At 41.3% G+C, this 20,116-nt stretch overlaps 1 protein-coding gene across 3 annotated transcripts in view; it reads right to left on the reverse strand.

Annotated features, from left to right (window-relative positions):
• The window catches only part of ctnnbip1 (catenin, beta interacting protein 1), a 111,567-nt gene that overhangs the window by 63,145 nt on the left and 28,306 nt on the right, over positions 1 to 20,116 (reverse strand). For 2 of the 3 annotated variants that reach the window (XM_087980278.1, XM_087980276.1), the window contains exon 2: positions 3,239 to 3,362. In XM_087980278.1, the coding sequence (XP_087836404.1) occupies positions 3,239 to 3,334 (96 nt within the window). In that variant the 5' untranslated portion in view covers positions 3,335 to 3,362. Of the gene's footprint in view, positions 1 to 3,238; positions 3,363 to 12,985; positions 13,075 to 20,116 lie in introns of those variants that run through there. The other variant, XM_087980277.1, reaches the window with a different exon arrangement.

Genomic DNA, 20,116 nt, shown 5'->3' on the forward strand with positions numbered 1-20,116 from the left:
TTTGATCCAGCGACAAAGAAAGAACAGCGATATATCCCTAAGTAAAAACTGCGACTGCAAGATCAAGGCATTGGGAATTCAGCCATAAACAACCTGCCTTCTGATTCCCCAAAGCCTATTAATCTTCTACAAAAGAACAAAGTAGGGAGTGAGATAGAATACTGTCCTGTCTGAATGACTGCAGCTCCAAACAACACTCAAGCAGCTTGACATCAAACAGGACAAAACAGCTGGCACTTACACAGTGGATGGATGCACCATCTAGGAACTGCTGCAAAGCTGGTCAAAAAAACTCTCAAGACCCTGAAGAGACTTTATTTTGACCCTCCACCTACCTTTGTCAAGACCCCTAGTAAATCCAGTGAACTGGAGACTCACAGGCACTGCCCTTTCACAGTTACATGCACAGTCTAGTGAGTTTGTCCTGTTGAATGCAAAATTCATTTCAAAAACAAGGGGTAAAGAATAACCAACAAGCAGAGTGGTTATGATTATGTGTCTAGCTCTCACGAGTACAATAAAATCCACATTTATTGACTTACCATTTAAGATCTGGTTTGTTACACAAGAATAATGTTTTGTTGCATGACTATATCAAATGCATTTCACTCTGGAGTACCATAAACCCTGAAGGGCTTTAATACCAGACAAGTTGTTGCATGAGTGACTTCTATTTCTCTCCATATCAAAAAGCACACAAAGGAGAGATTAAAATTAGTTTCATGGGTTGTCACTTAACTTAAGCATATATTTTAATGAGGTTTCACAGAGCTGGCTAAAATTCCTAGCTCCCTGTGTTTTGGTCCTTTGAATTATGAATTAGGTATTTAACAAATATTACTGTCACCTGAATATAGTTTTGCAGTTAACTGCTGGGAACAGAGACCGAATTTCTGACTTCCCCAACTGCCAGTTCTTAAGTATTTAATCTAAATTCAGAATTAGTCAGAGAATGGTTGAATAGTCATGTGTTGTGTTATCCCTATGGTTTTATTAACAAATGCTCATTTAACACCCATACTCACAAACATATTTCTAGAGCATGAATTGGTCCAAACATGGACAAAAAAAAAATCTGAATTTAAGAGGGAAGTAAGGGTGACTGCTCTTGACAACAAGATTAGTATTTGACTTAGTGTGGCATCAAGGGATTTAGCAAAACTGGAATCAATGGGAACCAGGGAGGAATCTCTCTGGAGTTGTTGCTAAATTCAAAGGCCAATGGGTGTGGTTGTTGCAGGTTAACTATCTTAACCACAGACATCTCTGCAGGAGTTCCACAGGGTAGTGTCTTAGGTTCAACCATCTTCAGCTGCTTTATCAATGACCTTTCTTCCATTAGAAGGTCAGATGTGAGGATGTTCGCTAATAATCGCATAATGTTCAGCATCAACTGTAATACCTCAGAGAGTGAAGCAGTACATGTTCAAACACAGCAAGACCTGGATAGCATTCAAATAAAGGCTAATAAGTGGCAAGTAAGTTCGGCCCTATACAACTGCCAGGCAATGACCATCTCCAACTACAGGGAATTCAATCATTGGCTTTTGACATTCAATGGCATTACATTTGCTGAACTGTGATTATCAGCCTAGGGGTTACCATTGACCAGAAATTGAATTGGATCAGCCATAAAAATACTGTGTTTGTAAGGGCAGGTCAGAGGTTAACTTCTGTGACAAATAACTCACCTCCTGACACCTCAAACCTGACTACCAACACTAAGGCACCAAATCAGGCATGTGATGGAATCATCTCCTCTTGATTGCTTGAGTTTACCTCCAATAACATTCAAGAGCTTAACACCATTCAGGACAAAGCAGCTCACTTAATTTGACACCTCATCTTTCAACATTTATTCCCACCATCATCAAAGTACAGTGACAGCAGCATGCATCCGTCTACAATTTGCTGTGCAATACCTCACCAAGACGACTCAGACAGCACTCTCTAAACCTACAATATCTACCACTTAGAAGGACAAAAGCAGCAGATACATGGGAACACCACCAGGTTCCTATCCGGGCCACACACCACTGAGTTGGAAATATATTGCAATTCCTTTAGCGTCACAGTGTCAAAATCTTGGAATTCTCTAACTGTGCCATGGGTGTAACTACAGCTATGGACTGCAGAGGTTCAACACCAACATCTTTTCAAGGCAATAAATGTTGGCCTTGCTAGCGATACCCATATCCTGCAAATTAAAAAAAAAATTAAGACTGCGCAAAATATAAAGTCAGATTTTGACCACCTTCACCTGAACAGACTTATGGAAAAGGGAACATTATATGTACAGGGCTATGGGTAAAAGAGGGAAGAATGCTATTAATTGGTTAGTGCTAAATTATTAGACTACTCATCTCTAATCCAATGCTTGATATCTGAAATTGCCTCCAATTAGAATTGAGAAGACTGAAGCCATTGTTTTAAGTCCCTGTTCCCAACTTCATTCTGGAACTGCAGATTCAGCCTTCTCTCTGGTGACACTCAGATTAAACCAGACTGATCACAACCTCGGTGTCATGTTTGATCTTGAGTTGAGCTCCCTACTCATATTCACGCCATCACGCCATCACCTATTTCCAGCTCCATAACTTCATCTGACTTCACCCACCTCAATTCATCCCTCATGCAAGCTTTCCAAGCTCAACTACTTTAACCTGCTCCTGGCTGATAGACCATCTTCTACCCTCCTTAAAGTGGAAGTCATTCAAAACTCTGCTACCTGTGACTTCGCATGCGACAAAGTCCAGTTCCGAGATTTTAAAATTCTCATTTACAAGCCATAGACTTGCTATCTTGTCCAGCCCAACACACCCCTTCCCACCTTAAGATATCTTCAATCCAGTAATTTTGATCCCAAGTACATCCCCAATTTTATTTGCTATACTATGCCATGCCTTCGGATGTCAAGGCTCCAATCTCAAAAAAACCTCGCTACATCTCTCCATCTTTCTAGCTTGTAATTGTTCCTCAAGACATTTCTCAAAATCAGCCTAATATCTATTAAGTGGCTCAGTGTCATGTTGGTTATGATGCTGCTCTAAACTACCTTGGGATGGTTCATTTCATTAAAGCTGCTATATAAATACAAGTTGTCAATAGCTCTGCCAAACAGCCAGTGCAGGTATGATTGGTTGTATAGCCTCCACCCACCCTATGCCATCCTATTATTCTATTAACAAAAGATTTATTAAATATTAGAAATAACATTCATACGAGGTTCACCACTCACATTTGATCCCATCTTCCTCAACATCAGCAGCACTCGCACTTTCTGCTGGATATACATCTCTTCAGGACTCTTCTCCTGGGCACCTTCACGGTTCATCTGCTCAGCTCCAGCCGCTCTGTTATCACTTAAATGAGAAGAAAAAATGTTCTTTAAGTACCATATTTTTGAACCTTTTCTTCCTTCACAATATCATAGAGTCATACAGATGTACAACATGGAATCAGACACTTCGGTCCAACTCGTCCACACCGACCAGATATCAAATAAATCTACTCCCATTTGCAGCATCTGGCCCACATCCCTCTAAACCCTTCCTATTCACATACCCATCCAGAGAACCATTAAAATGTTGTAATTGTACCAGCCTCCACCAGTTCCTCTGGCAGCTCATTCCATACATGTACTACCCTCTGCATCAAAACATTGCCCCTTAGGTCTCTCTTAAATCTTTTCCCTCTCACCTTAAACCTATGCTCTCTAGTTCCCCCACCCTGCGGAAAAGACTTTGGCTGTTCACCCTATCCACACCCCTCATGATCTTATAAACCTCTATAAGGTCACCCCTCAGCCTCTGACACTCCACGGAAAACAGCCCCAGCCTATTCAGCCTCTCCCTAAAGCTCAAGTCCTCCAGCTCTAGCAACATCCTTGTAAATCTTTTCTGAACCCTTTCAAGTTTCACAACATCTTTCCTAGAACTGAACACAGCATTCCAAAAGTGGCCTAACCAATGTCCTGTACAGCTGCAACATAACATCCCAACTCCTTCACTCAAAGCACTGATCATTAGTGGTAAGTGTACCGAACACTTCTTCACTATCCTATCTACCTGCAACTCCACCTTCAAGGAACTATGTATTTTCATTAACCAAAAATCAGGGTAATGTATATAATTTAAAAATTGCTTTGGTGTAGAAAACATGAAGTCGACACCTTTAATTAGGAAATGAAAGTATTTTGACACCAAAGCCCTATATCTCTTGTAGATATGAAGCCCCAGGGTTAATCCCCAAATTTGGAAGTGTTATAATGATTATACTTTGCTCTGGAAAGTGTACTCCCCCGAGTCAAAATGGTCTAGAGACTGGAACATAGGCTAACACTAGTGCAGTGTGAGGTAATGCTGCATTAATCAGAACGACACTACTTCAGAAGAGATGTTGAACTGAAGTGGAGTCTGCCCCTCAGGCATGTGTAGAGAATCCACAGTACTATTCCAGCATGGAACAGTATTTACTTCTCAAATATTTTCCAGTATTTATCCTGAATCAGTATTATTACTGAATTAAACTACCCTGTCATCCCCACATTGCTGTTTGTGGTGTCACAACCCAGATGGGAGGGAGCACTGGAAATCAAACCCAGTCGTCATTAACTTAAACAATAGCCTCTTTAAATCCAAATGTGCACGCACTCACTCACAAATGGGTTGAACAAGACTGACAGTTTGGCAGAAATATTGAGATTAGAAAATATAGGCAAAAAGGAATAAAAATTATGTGGATAAGGAGTCCAAACCACAAGGGGAAATAAAGTGACTTGCTCACTTTGTTTTGTTTCGGTGGTGATACCACTGCTGTCAACCAACCAGTGGCAATCCTCAATTCAGTAGCTAATCAATTGGATCTAGGTTTTGTTCGAGTTTGGAAGAGTCTTTTCCTTTCAGAGTCTTGTAGAGGTGGGTAAGAGGAGATCTGGTTTGCCTGTAGGCTTTTGGGAGGGGATGGGGTGTGAGTGCAACTGCTTGCTTCTCTGTTCTGTGACAAACGGCTACTTAAAACCAATACTGATGGGCAATTTTGCCTTCCAATCCAAAAGCATCTCATGTCAGCTAACCTCATAAAAGTATCAAATCCAGCTTTCTAAAAGTCGCATGGTCATGCAGCCAATGAGTGAACACCAGAAGGTGCAGTTTCTGTTTACAGTTATTAAAAACAAAACTGGTTCAGTCTCTGCAAAACAGTTCAAACTTCCATTTTTCAGTTTAGATTTCAAATAAAATATATGTAGTCCACAGAGTCAGATCTTTAACAAACTGACTTGTGATAGAGTCATAATCATAGAGATGTAGTGCATGGAAACAGACCCTTCGGTTCAACTTGTCCTTGCCGACCAGATATCCTAATCTAACCTAGTGCCATTTGCCAGCACTCTGCCCATATCCCTCTAAACCCTTCCATATACCCATCTGAATGCCCTTTAATGTTGTAATTGTACTAGCCTCCACTACTTCCTCTGGCAGCTCATTCCATACATGTACTACCCTCTGCATGAAAAAGTTGTCCCTTAATTCCCTTTTAAATTTTTCCCCTCTCACCCTAAACCTATATCCTCTAGTTCGGGACTCCCCCACCCCAGAAAAAAAGACCTTGGCTATTTACTCTACCTATGCCCCTCATGATTTTAATAACCTCTATGAGGTCACCCCTCAGTCTCCGACACTCCAGGGAAAACAGCCCTAGCCTATTCAGCCTCTCCCTATGGTTCAAACCCTGGCAACATCCTTGTAAATCTTTTCTGAACCCTTTCAAGTTTCACAACATCTTTCCGATAGGAAGGAGGCCAGAATTGCACGCAATATTCCAACAGTGGCCTAACCAATGTCCTGTACAGCTGCAACACGACCTCCCAACTCCTGTACTCAATACTCTGACCAATAAAGGAAAGCATACCAAACGCCTTCTTCACTATCCTACCTACCTGCGACTCCACTTTCAAAGAGCTATGAACCTGCACTCCAAGGACTCTTTGTTCAGCAACACTCCCTTGGACCTTACCATTAAGTGTATAAGTCCTGCTCAGCTTTGCCTTTCCAAAATGCAGCACCTCACATTTATCTAAATTAAAGTCCATCTGCTATTCCTCAGTCCATTGGCCCATCTGACCAAGATCCCATTGTAATCGCTGTCCCCTACACTTCCAATTTTGGTGTCATCTGCAAAATTACTAACTATGCCTCTTATACTCACATCCAAATCATTTATAAAAATGATGAAAAATAGTGGACCCAGCACAGATCCTTGTGGCACTCCAGTGGTCACAGGCCTCCAGTCTGAAAAAATAACCTTCCACCATCACTCTCTGACTTCTAACTTTGAGCCAGTTCTGTATCCAAACGGCTATTTCTCCCTGTATTCCATGAGATCTAACCTTGCTAACCAATCTCCCATGAGGAATGCCTTACTGAAGTTCATGTAGATCACGTGTAGAGGTTAGGCTAAAAGGAATTTGCCTCAATATACATTCTGGACATCAAATGAACTTGTAAAAAAGCTACTCAAATATTAGAGAAGAGGCCTTCTGAGCTGACAGTCCAGTCAGAATTCAATATCTACTGAAGTCAAGTTTAATCACCTTGAATCTGCAAAGTGCAGGTTACATGAATTGATTGTATATTTTGTACCATGGGTAACAGGGTAATAATCTTGTCGTTGGACAACACACTGACTCAGGAAGAACCAGCCTTGGTTCTATCCCATTCATCATCCACACATTGACTGCATTGGCGCCACCTCATGCTCCCGCGAGGAAGTTGAACAATTCATCAACTTCACCAATGCCTTCCACCCTGACCTTAAATTTACCTGGACCATCTCTGACACCTCCCTCCCCTTCCTGGATCTCTCCATCTCCATTAATGACAACCGACTTGACACTGACATTTTTTACAAACCCACAGCTACCTGGACTACACCTCTTCCCACCCTACCTCCTGCAAAAATGCCATCCCGTATTCCCAATTCCTCTGCCTCCGCTGTATCTGCTCCCAGGAGGACCAGTTCCACCACAGAACACACCAGATGCCCTCCTTCTTTAGAGACCGCAATTTCCCTTCCCACGTGGTTAAAGATGCCATCCAACGCATCTCGTCCACATCCCGCACATCCGCCTTCAGACCCAACCCCTCCAACCATAACAAGGACAGAACTCCCCTGGTGCTCACCTTCCACCCTACCAACCTTCGCATAATCCAAATCATCCGCCAACATCGCCACCACCTCCAAACGGACCCCACCACCAGGGATATATTTTCCTCCCCACCCCTTTCCGCCTTCCGCAAAAACCGTTCCCTCCGTAACTACCTGGTCAGGTCCACGCCCCCCTACAACCCACCCTCCCATAATGGCACCTTCCCCTGCCACCGCAGAAGTTGCAAAACCTGCGCCCACACCTCCTCCCTCACCTCCATCCAAGGCCCTAAAGGAGCCTTCCACATCCAAAGTTTTACCTGCACATCCACCACTATCATTTATTGTATCCGTTGCTCCTGATGCGGTCTCCTCTACATTGGGGAGACTGGATGCCGCCTAGCAGAGCGCTTTAGGAAACATCTCTGGGACACCCGCACCAATCAACCACATCCCCTGTGGCCCAAATTTCAACTCCCCCTCCCACTCTGCCGAGGACATGGAGGTCCCGGGCCTCCTTCACCGCCGCTCCCTCACCACCTGACGCCTGGAGGAAGAATGCCTCATCTTCCACCTCGGAACATTGCAACCCCAGGGCATCAATGTGGACTTCAACAGTTTCCTCATTTCCCCTTCCCCCACCTCACCCCAGTTCCAAACTTCCAGCTCAGCACTGTCCCCATGACTTGTCCTACCTGCCTATCTTCTTTTCCACCTATCCACTCCACCCTCCTCCCTTACCTATCACCTTCATCCCCTCCCCCACTCACCTATTGTACTCTATGCTACTTTCTCCCCACCCCCACCCTCCTCTCATTTATCTCTCCACCCTTCAGGCTCTCTGCCTGTATTCCTGATGAAGGGCTTTTGCCCGAAACGTTGATTTTACTGCTCCTCGGATGCTGCCTGAACTGCTGTGCTTTTCCAGACCACTCTAATCCAGAATGCCATTCTCCAATGTCATAGGAGGAAAAGAAAGATTTAAGTTTATGTCGCACCTTCCAAAATAATTGGTTGCCCCAAAACACTTTCCAGTCAATCAAGCAGTTTTTGGCTTGGAGATGAATCTGCAGACACATATCCAACAATAAGACTGTCTACTTTAACCTGCATAAGTCTACCCAAATGCAAGCCTGCCATTTGACTACTCCAATGCTGCACAAATGCAGGCCCATTTTCCGCACTCTATAAATTTGAGATTATTCAATTCTCTGCTGCCTGTAACCTATTAAGGTCGCATTAAGCAACACTCATCAATGCTTGGTATAATCATGGCGGCTTCTGCTCCAGCAAAATTCCCTTTCTTGTATTTCCTTCATTACAATGATTACCACTTCAAAAGTTCCTCATATCTGGGACATTCGGACATCAGTAAAAACACTGTACAAATGGAAGCCAGTTTTTTAAAAAACAAACAAAAACAAAAATTGCAGGAGAAACTTAGCAGGTCTGGCAGCATTTTCCCTCCATTGAGTCCATCTGCACTTGCTGCTGCCTTGGGAAAGCGGCCAATATAATCAAAGATGCCTCCCATCTCAGTCATACTCTCTTCCACCTTCTTCCATCAGGCAGAACATACAAAAGTTTAAAAACATGTACCAACAGATTTAAGAACAGTTTCTTCCCCACTGTTAACAGAGTTATGAACAGACCAGTCGTGTATTAAAGTTGATCTTTCTCTGCAGCTTTTCTGTCGCTGTAACATATTCCGCATTCTGTTCTATTACCCTAATGTACTTATGTATGGTATGATTTGTCTGGTTAGCATGCAAAACAATTCTTTTCACTGTATCTCATTTTGTTAAAATTTTGAGTTCTATGACTCTTCAGAACTAGAAGCAGTGAGGAAAAGGTGGTATTTGAACTGGCGTGGAGGATATGGGAGAAAGCAGCAGGCGAATAGGTAAAGGAGGTGAGAGAGAGAGAGAGAGCGCGAGCAATAAAAAAGGCAGGCAAAGGGATTGGTGATCATAGGCCAGTGAAGAGAAGCAGTTGAAAATGGGTTGGCTGTGCTGAACACAAAACATTTCACTGACATTACCTGGGATAGTGTAGCAGGTCAGGCAGCATCCAGGGAACAGGAGAATCGACGTTTCGGGCATAAGCCCTTCTTCAGGAATCCTGAAGAAGGGCTTATGCCCGAAACGTCGATTCTCCTGTTCCCTGGATTCCGCCTGACCTGCTGCGCTTTTCCAGCAACACATTTTCAGCTCCGATCTCCAGCATCTGCAGACCTCACTTTCTCCTGGGATAGTGTAGGCAATCAATAGAAAGGAAGCTGATGCTCATGCTCTAAAACTGTTCAGCTCAATTTGAACAGCTCCTGAGGGGCTGTACAGTACCCAGGTGGAAGATGAGATGTTGTTCCTCCATATTGTGTTGAGCTTCACTGGAGCACTGCAACAATTGTGGGCGGCACGGTGGCTAGCACTGCTGCCTCACAGCGCCGGAGACCCGGGTTCAATTCCCGCCTCAGGCGACTGACTGTGTGGAGCTTGCACGTTCTCCCAGTGTCTGCGAGGGTTTCCTCCGGGTGCTCCAGTTTCCTCCCACAGTCCAAAAATGTGCAGGTCAGGTGAATTGGCCATGCTAAATTGCCTGTAGTGTTAGGTAAGCGGTAAATGTATGGGTGGGTTGCGCTTCAGCGGGTCGGTGTGGACTTGTTGGGCGAAGGGCCTGTTTCCACACTGTAATGTAATCTAATCTAATCTAATAATCTAATCTAATCCGGAGACAGAAATTTTGATATGGGAACATGGTGGCGTTTTGAAGTAACAGGCAACTGGAAACTCGGTCATATTTATGGACAGAACATTTATTTTTAATCTTTGAATTAAACAATGTGATGTTCAGTAAAAATAAATAACCACAAAGACAGCAACAGATTATCATGTTGAATTAGCTAAGGATATAAGAGTTACATTTGTGACTGTGGATTAGTAATCAATGGAAACAGACTGAAACTTAATAAGTCTGCAGCAAATGGGATTAGTTTAGTTTAAGTAACATGGACAAGTCGGACAAAACAATCTGTTTCTGTGCTTATGACTAAGTCAATGGAGTATGAATGATGGGATACCATGCTGGAACTTTACATTGTTGTATTTGGACAACATCTTGAATACTGCAGGCAGCTTGGCTACTGGGCTGTGCAGGAGATATTCAACCCCCAGAACTGATACAATGAAGAACCGTGAGGTCTGATGCTCATGTCCATGATTTAATAAAATTGGGTTCCATCAACACAAATTGGTGACACTGGTTATGAAACAAGGCTAGACTAACTTGGGTTCATGGAGCAACCTAAGATTTTCCACCCTTTCCAATACATTATTCAATTGTTCTCTAAATGAATCGAAATTATTTGCCATCACGATAGTCCATTCCTGTTGTTAAGTACTTTTTGCATAAAGCCCTTCTCAACACAGTCCTCAATCTGTATTTTACCAGTGTGAATCTGCACACTCGTCCCAGTCAATCTGCATCAATAGCTTCTGATTTTAAAGTTAGTATTACAAATTAGTGCACATTATAAGCAGGTTTCTCATGCAGACAAATTCACTTGAGGAGTGGGGATCTAGTGGGCAAAGTCATCCAACTGATCAAACACTGTAATGCAAAACAACTGTGGGCAACAGTTCAATTCCCGTTTGTGCTGGAGCAGCGATCAGGCACAATAACTAGCCTGTGCATCCATAGGGGAGGGAGAAGAAATTAGTCAGCATTCCTACTCCAGATCACTATCCAGTGACCTCTGCTGGAAAGCAGCACTGGCACAATACTGAAATGTCAATGACACTGACCCCAGACAGCAATCGTTAATAAAATGTCAAATGGTTAAGGTGACAAAGGGAGATTGGCTTACCCAAAATTTAAGCAAGAGTTAGTGTCCAAGGTTTTCTTTTGGGAGATCAGGGGAGAGATCGAGAATTGTATGAAAATAATTTAGAATAAACAAACAGCTACATTTTGAAATCCTGTGCTATTGCTGCAATATGGGCTTGAAACTCTGACCCATTGTTCAAGATTGCATCAGCTGCCGCAGGTGAAATGACATGGGATACTGCAACCCAAACCCCTTCTTTGTTTTGGAGTTTTTCAGGAGATTGGATGCAGCAGAACAGACAACATGCAAGGACATGTTTCTGCCTTTGGCAGAAGTGGAGTCCTGTTTGCAAGATGCCTGCCAAGTTACAAACCTCTGCAAACTAATTTGTCAGAATTGATGCTGTGTATTCAAGTGTCATGCATCAAGCAGAAACCATCAGCTTTAAGACTGACCACCTTAAACCAACAGGTGCGAATACCTCACCCTATCTGTTCTACTGTTAACAGATTGCTGACTTTCAGGTGATATTGGCAAGGTATAAAATTACTGCCTGGCGAAAGAGACTTCATTATCTTTAGAATCTGCTACAAAAACTTTCAGCCGGACAATGGTGCTCCTTGACAACATAATGAGATGTGTAACGCCACAAAATCAAGTCTATAATAAAAACTCATAACATTTATGTGCACCAGAATTTGCAAATGGATAAGTTGATTTTATGCATCATTAAAAAGGGACTAATGTATAAGAGCGCTCCCCTAATTTAAGGGAGCATTAAGGCATTCCATTTTCAAATGCAATTCACACATTTTGCCCTGGTCAATATTTATCTGACAAACAACATGAATAAAAGGAGATTAACCGGTCATTACCACACATTTGTTTGTAGGTGTTTAATGTAAATTGACTTCCACAGTTCTTACTTTACAACAATTTCAAAATGTGCTTCATTGGCTGTAAAATGGCCACAAATAATTCTATGATTTGAATGAGTAAAGTGAATGTACTATAACCAAATTGTGAATGGCATAAAAATAGGTGAGAAGGCAAGCAGCGAGGATTACACAGAGTCTGCAGAGGGATTTTGACAGGTTAAGCAAGTCGGAAAGAACTTGGTAGATGTTATATAATGTGGGAAAACATGAAAATGTTTTGGCACAAAGAATAGAAGAGGGGAATACTATTTAGTTGGATGAAAAACTGCAGAAAACAATGGAACAGAGGGATTTGGAAGCCCTTGCCCATGAATCACAAAACGCTAGCATCCAAGTTAAGCGGGTAAAAGGGAAGGCAAATGGAATGTTAGCCTTTACTTCAAAGGGATAAGAAAAATACAAAAGTAGGGCGGTTTTGCTAAATCTATACAAGTCACAGCTGGAATACAATGAATAGCTTGGGTCCCTTACCTGAGCAAAGATACACTGGCATTAGAGATAGCCCAGGGAAGGTTTACTAGACTGTCACCAAATATGGAGGGACTGTTGCATGATTTCCCTCTTAGCAATGATCATTGTATGAAGTACCAGCTCTCTTTTCAAATTTCACTCTGGTGGCTTATCTTCAATAAAAGGGTACATGCAAATTATTTCAGAGTGGGAAATATATTCCTGAAGAAGGGCTTTTGCCCAAAACATCGATTTTCCTGCTCCTTGGATGCTGCCTGACCTGCTGTGCTTTTCCAGCACCACTCTAATCCAATATCACAACTATGTCAATCCTGCTCTCACTTAAAAAATACCCTTTAGTGGGAGATCAGCAGAAGTAATAGGGACACCCCAAAACATCTGAGTTATTTCTTCATTAGCACAGTTTATTTGAAGCACTATGATACTTCAACTACAGCCGTCCCAGCTACAATCAGCGAATGCAGCATACCCTAAGGATTGAATCTAGAAAACATGCAAATTCTCCCTGATCTCTGAAGATTACATTGAATTTACAGCACAGAACAAGCTGTTCAGTCACTTCCTTTGGGCCAGCATTTTATGTTCTGCATGAGCTTCAACTCACCTTAGCAACACCACCTTCCTCTTTTTCTCCCATGTGTTAACTTAGATTCCTCTTAAATGCATTTTATGCTCCAACTTCAAGCGTTTCTGCAATTTCATTAAAATTCGAATCATAATTTAATGATGCTAAGTGCTACAATTTCAACAATACAATTTGTCAAAAGCTATTTGTTTCTAAATAAATGTGCTTGGTCAGAAATGAAAATGTAATAAATAGGCACATCTTATGCCTCCTATAATAGAAAATGGCCATTATGGGATCAAGGCTGACTTTATACTTTAGATAGCTTGCACTTGCTTTTAGAGAGCACAAAACAACAACATTCACTGCACTACGCTGCTTAACCCATACTACTTCACACACTGTACTTCAAGAGTCTGGGTCAACTTAAATGACTGTATGGAACGCCAACCAACCACTACTGACATGCCAGTAAAACATAGGCAAGCTGATAGTTTAGAGTAATGTCACTGGACTAGTAAACCAAAAGCCAAGGCTAATGCCCTACATGGGTTCAATTCATCGCCCAATTAATAAGAATTTTTTAAAAACTCACTTCAGCAATGTTGTTAAAACCCATGGGTTTACTAATGCCCTTTAAATGAAGGACAGCTACCATCCTCACTCATTGTAGACTCCCTGTGACTCCAGATCCTAGCAACATGGGTGACTCTTAACTACCCTCTGAAATTTGGTTGACGCTATGACACGAAGGATCAAGGTTATTGCAATTAACGGAGACAAGTTCGAGACAGCACTGTGACATACACTGTAGAAGGATCTACTGTGCAAAAACAGCTTTAACATTGGCAATAAGGGATTAGCAACAAATACTGATCTGTTCAGTGATGCCCACATCCCAACAATAATTCAATATTTTAATGTTACTGAGGATCTCTGCTTTACGACCTCTCTCTTACTTTAAGGAGGTCCTTAAAACCCACCTCTTTAACCAAGTTATTCATCATCTCACCCAGGTGTTACAAAGTTTGCTTGATAACATTCCTACAAAATTCCTTGGAAAGTTTCACTACACAAAAAGGTGCTATTGAAATTCAAGTTGTCAGAATGACCAAATTACCTTCCATTTCTGTGTTAATGTAAACTAGGTGACCTGGTAGGCTGCCTTGGGTTTAATAGGGCTTTTGCCCGAAACATCGATTTTGTTGCTCCTTGGATGCTTCCTGAACTGCTGTGCTTTTCCAGCACCACTAATCCAAAATCTGGTTTCTAGCATCTGCAGTCATTGTTTTTACCTAATTTTTAAAAAAATGTTTTGCGCTGTTTACAGATCCACTGTGACCAGAATAAAACCCAAGTTAAACAAAACGCAACGTGGTTTCATTCTATTTGCCAACATTTGAATTTAGAACATAGAACAGTACAGCACAGGAACAGGCCCTTCGGCCCACCATGTCTGTGCCAACCATGATGCCATTCTAAATTAATGCCATCTGCCTTTGGAACATAGAGCTAAATTTACTGAAAGTCGGTTGAATTGTAAGACCAAAAGGTTCAGCGACATGTGTCTCTTTTCAGAAAGATTTAAATTCAAACACTTAGAAAATGTGAATATTGAAATGGTTAGAAATGTGGGCTTTGGCATTAGAAGCTATTGTTTTTAAATTTCCAGAGAGTGATAACCCCTTCGCATTGGAGTTTTGGACATGTAGTGCAATGAAAATTATACCTACTGTGCTTTAAATACTATGGATTTCATATGCCCAGAGAGAGAAATCTTTTCATTTTCAATTTTCTTTCCTGGAATTATCTTTTATTTGATGATCAAAACTTGTGGTTTGGAGAACTGTCACAATGTGGTTGTGTTCTCTTGATGTACTCCTTCTGAAGGCAAAGTGATTTCTTCTGTACACACCGTTTGATTTAGTGCAATTGTAGCTAGAAAGTGGGTACTCCAGTCTGGGATTACAAAGATGCAATTCTGTTAAAGAGTATAAATCTTTAACAGCCTTGACTACCTTTGGCTTTATGCCAGTTGCAGATGTTGTATTTTGTGTGTGTATATGTTTCAAATGGTATTAAAAGACAGGTGTGCAGAGTGCACTTAAAATTTGGTTAAGGTTGTGACATGAAGGACCAAGGTTATTGCTACTAACTGAGATATGCTTGAAAGGACACAGTGAGACACACACAAGGACCCATTCTGTGAGAAACTGCTGCTTACGAGCTTATATATTGTGTAGCTTGTCTAACAAAATGTAGAAAACGCTGGAGCCTACAACATTTGGAAACTTGTTTGCGTTTCAATTGGTTTGGATTTCTCCATGAGACACAATGATTAGTCTCTCAAATGGGGATATACACTAAAGCAGCACTTCAATGCTTTTTTTTTAAAAAAAGGAACAGGAAAGAATGCTTAATGTTGAGCTGATCTACCTATTTTAAATATCTAAATCCCAGATCATTTCTTGCACTTGAGTGTGGCAATGCCGTGCTTAAAATGTTCTCATTTCAGAGTAACAGACCACTTTAAAATAACAGTTACTGCTCCTGAGCAATCTATATCCTGTGCTCGGCAAGAACAAATTTACTCAGCACAAAAGAACGCTGTGGCGACCACATAATTTTACACCAGTGCTGGTTTCAACAGCTGAGGCAGCACTGATCAATTTAAACTGTGCTGGAAAGCAAACCAGCCTACAGGAATTGTGCATAGTGGCAAGTTATTTATTGTATAAACTCCTATATTTTTTCCCCCAGCCCTTTTTGTCTCTCACCACATATCCTGCTTACCTGCATGGATCCATGATTTTTCTTCACTGGAGCTGCTGTGTGCTCAACTGACAGGAATCTGTCACCCTTCCCCCTCCCCCCACCGCCAATCCACTCACCACCAACGCCCCCACCCCAACTCGGGGAGAACAGCTTAGCTGAGAACCAAGAGAAATCACTGCACAGTTTCTGGCGGATGCAAAAAGTGCAACAGCACCACATTGACATGACAAAACCATCCTGGAGACTTCCATTCTCGGGAATACAACACTTTCATTTTTTTTTCTCTACGTGTGTCATTATGGACCACAAGAAAGCAAATCCAACACATTTGCTTGGTGAACGGACTGATAACTCTTCCAGGTAAATTATTCGTTTTAATTTAATAGGGCAAAGAGTTAGCATATTTGATGCAGCCGAGCTGCTGTCAATTCCCAAAGCTGAGACTGAACTTGACAACAATGCCCTGAGTTAAGACAACAGTTAGCATATGCCTGACAAAATTAACTATTCAAGAAGATCTGCACACAATTACCTGAGTTGACATAATTTTTTTTAACAACAACATTTTGTGATCAAGACTACTGCTTTTCACCTTATTTAAAACAATGGAACACAGAAAAACAGAAAAAAATGCACATTGCTCAATTACTCAACTTTTCCAGCAATGACAAAGACGTCATATAATTTGGGATGTTCTTATCCAATATTTTAATATAAGGTATGCCAGAAAGAGAAAGAAATGAACTCTCAACAGGTCAGTGAGGCTGCAGGCACCAGTCTGAGACAGGAAGCATTATCACTTACTGTATATGAAAGTGTTATCGGGTGGGTGAGGGTCTGGAAGTACATGCATAGGGGTGGGGGAGTCCATCACAGGCATTTCAGTGATTTGAAGCAAAGAGGGAAAAACAAGACGACATCAGCAATGATTTCTGAGTAATGGGAAATGCATTTTCCCCTTACCGCATCTTGTAACCCCTATCCCCCATGTACATTGTCTTAGACATAGCGTTAGAATTGTAGTCACAATATTGTACTAGCTCTTACATCTCTCACTGTGTAGCACAACACAGGTCTGTACATTACAGCTACATTTTAAGAGAGGGGGGGGAAGAGAGAGAGAGAGAGAGAGAGAGAGAGAGAGAGAGAGAGAGAGAGAGAGAGAGAGAGAGACACACAGACAGACACACAGTCTATTCCTGCTAACATGAAAATCGAGTTTAAATTTAGATTTGCACTTGGCTCCAGTTATCCCCACCTGCTGGAGGTGGTCTCAAGCTTCTTGCCAGAGATCGCTTCGGGTAACCAGAAATGCTGTATACAATTGGCACTGGTGCAAAGACATTCAGGTCTGCATCGACACAATCTCAGTAATATAATTGTCCCGTAAAACACTTTTGAGGAAAGCAAGCTAGAACTGAGTTTATATTTTTAAAAAACACACATTTCCTGGTCTATGTTCTCATATGCTCACATGCTATTCAAAAAATGTCTTGGCTCTGAATTGTGAAAGGATGTCTTACTTCATCATGACCTATTTATGGCACTGTGGAAGAAAAGGACGCTTTGTTTTTCAATTACAAGACATCTGTTCGCCAGTCAGCAGTCTATATACAGGCAGAACAGACTAAATCAGGGTAAATGCTGCTACAATGGCTGAAGGAATGTTTAACATGCAAAATAAAACCAACCTTCATATTAACCTATAGAATTTTTGTTTTTTAAAATGTATTTACATGCCAAGAACGGTCAGATAAATATATAAAAAGCTGCAACTCAACCACAGTCTCAACATTACATTCCCTCCCCACACCCCTATCAGGAAGCGGACAGTGCTATTCTAACGCAAGCTCATTGGCCTACAATAATTGTTTTTCTCTCTCCCCAGAAGCTGCCTGATCTGCTGAGTATTTCCAATACTTTACTACGGTGTTACTTCGGATTCCCAGCACCTGATTCCCTGTCAGGAGTGAGGTTAGGAAATACTTGCACATGCAAGGAGTATTCGATGTTTGAAACTTTCTTCCACAAGAGCCAGGTTATCAGGAGTTAACTATTAATTTTAAATCCAAGATTAAGTGACATTTTTTAAAGGGATATGAGCGAAGATGGACACATCGTGTTAGCCCACAAATGAGCTATATTCTCATTGAATGGCAGAACAGGCTTGATGAGATTAAATGGTCTACCTATATATTCTTCACCCTAACTCAGACAACAAAATGGTCAACTTTTCATTATTTTACTTTAGATCTTTGATAATGATCAATTGACCAAACTCTTGAATTTATTTCCATAATGCTACATTCAGAGAGACTATCCGAATCAGATTATTGTCTTCACTGCAATTTTAACAGAAATGAACTGACATGTGTGCGTGCACATACAGAAATGTTGGGTCCAAATAACAGGATATTAAGAGGTCAAATGTTTCATCAAAGATCTGTGTTTTAAATAGCATGGAAAGGAAGAAGGAAGAAATTCCACAGCTTGTAGTCTAAGGAGTCAAAAGGAGAAAGTGAGGACTCCAGATGCTGGAGATCAGAGCTTAAAAATGTGTTGCTGGAAAAGCACAGCAGGTCAGGCAGCATCAAAGGAGTAGGAGAATCGACATTTCGAGCATAAGCCCTTCTTCAGGAATTGCAGTGAAGAAGGGCTTATGCCCGAAACGTCGATTCTCCTACTCCTTTGATGATGCCTGACCTGCTGAGCTTTTCCAGCAACACATTTTTAAGCTAAGGAGTCAAAAGCACCATCATAAGTATCAGGGCAAAGGGAATAAAGAATGGATAACAGAAGCGAGTCAGAAAAACAGACTTGTTGAAATGAGCTTAGGACTGCAGAAGGTTATAGGGGTAGGATGAGGTGATACATAGGAACTGATGAACTTGCTATATAGCTCTTTAATATACAAGCAGGAGGCTGGAAGAACACAGCAAACCAGGCAGCATCAAGAGGTGGAGAAGTCAACGTTTCGGGTGTAACCCTTCTTCAGGACCTGTGGGTCCGAACTCCAAGAAAAGAGTGATAAAATTTGATGCTTTGAGAAGCAGGAGCAATGCAGACTAATGGGAACAAGTACAAACTGAATATGAGACACAATGAGGGTAGTAAAATTTATGGGGAGTTGATGTTTAAGGAGGATGCAGATGACAGATCAGCCAGTAGAATATTGAAAGAACCAAGTCAGAAGTAACAAAAACACTGACAAAGGTCTCAGCTACAGGTGGGTTTTTAGCAAAAATGGAGAGAGAGAATAATGTGGGAGAATGTAGGTGGTGTGTGTTGGAGAAGACAAGGAATTGTATTCAAACTCATGCTGAATTAACATCAGGGTAAGCATGGGGCAGAGACATAGAAAAGTGGTAGAGGTCTATCCAATGCTGAAGGCACAATTTATTCCATTCCGAATCTATGCAATTATTCTTTAATGGAGTTCAATCTTAATACTAACTTGTTAAACCCTACATTATTGAACATTTAATTCTATCATCTTCCATTTCCTATTAAACAAGAAAATCTCTCTTGCCATATCATTATAATCATCAGATATTATGGGATTTAAGCGGGCATTGGATAGGCATATGGAGGATAGTGGGCTAGTGTAGGTTAGGTGGGCTTGGATCGGCGCAACATCGAGGGCCAAAGGGCCTGTACTGCGCTGTATTCTTCTATGTTCTATGTTCTATATTCAAATCCATTTCTCTTTTAAAGATTTCAATTTAGTTTATGACAATTATTTTATGTAAAAGTCCATTATCTTGTGGGAAAAAGCATATGATCAAATTTACATACTTGCTTGAAGCTTTCGAAGTTTAAACTGCATGCTTGAATTCTATGTTCATGAGCCAGGATAAACAGCTCTGAGGGTTCCAGGCTTATCTGCATCTCTTTATTTCAAAGCGCTTCATCATGTCACTCCACAATTTTCTTTCCTCAAGTGAAAGTTGACTCAGTCACTCAAGTCTACTCTTCTATAATACCTCAAAGATTAGTCAGTCTATTCCAAACTATTTCTAATACTCCAGAACTAACATCATCTTCAATCAGTACAAAATCCACTGTTATCAGTTTATTCAGATTTGCAATCCAGTGTGCTCAAGAAGTATCCAGACCCCCAATCTGTTTTGCTGATAACTGTCATGTTACTGGGCATATTCTCATGGTATGGTGAATGATCACTGAAATTCTTTCCACTGTCTACCAACTAATCCTGTCTTATATTACATCTGTATGTTATTACTTCACCCACATACACTGCTGTCCAATTAACTCCATTAAAATCCATCTGCCCACCCACATAAAGTGGTACAAGTCTTTCTCGGGATCATCAATCTTCTTTCTACAGTTGAATGCTTTTTATAAGTTTAATACAACTGGAGCAATTGCCACTGC

The sequence above is a fragment of the Chiloscyllium plagiosum genome, unplaced genomic scaffold (genome assembly GCF_037043375.1).
Source record: "Chiloscyllium plagiosum isolate Xiang-an unplaced genomic scaffold, Cpla_swu_hap1 HiC_scaffold_37, whole genome shotgun sequence".
Taxonomy (NCBI): Eukaryota; Metazoa; Chordata; class Chondrichthyes; order Orectolobiformes; family Hemiscylliidae; genus Chiloscyllium; species Chiloscyllium plagiosum.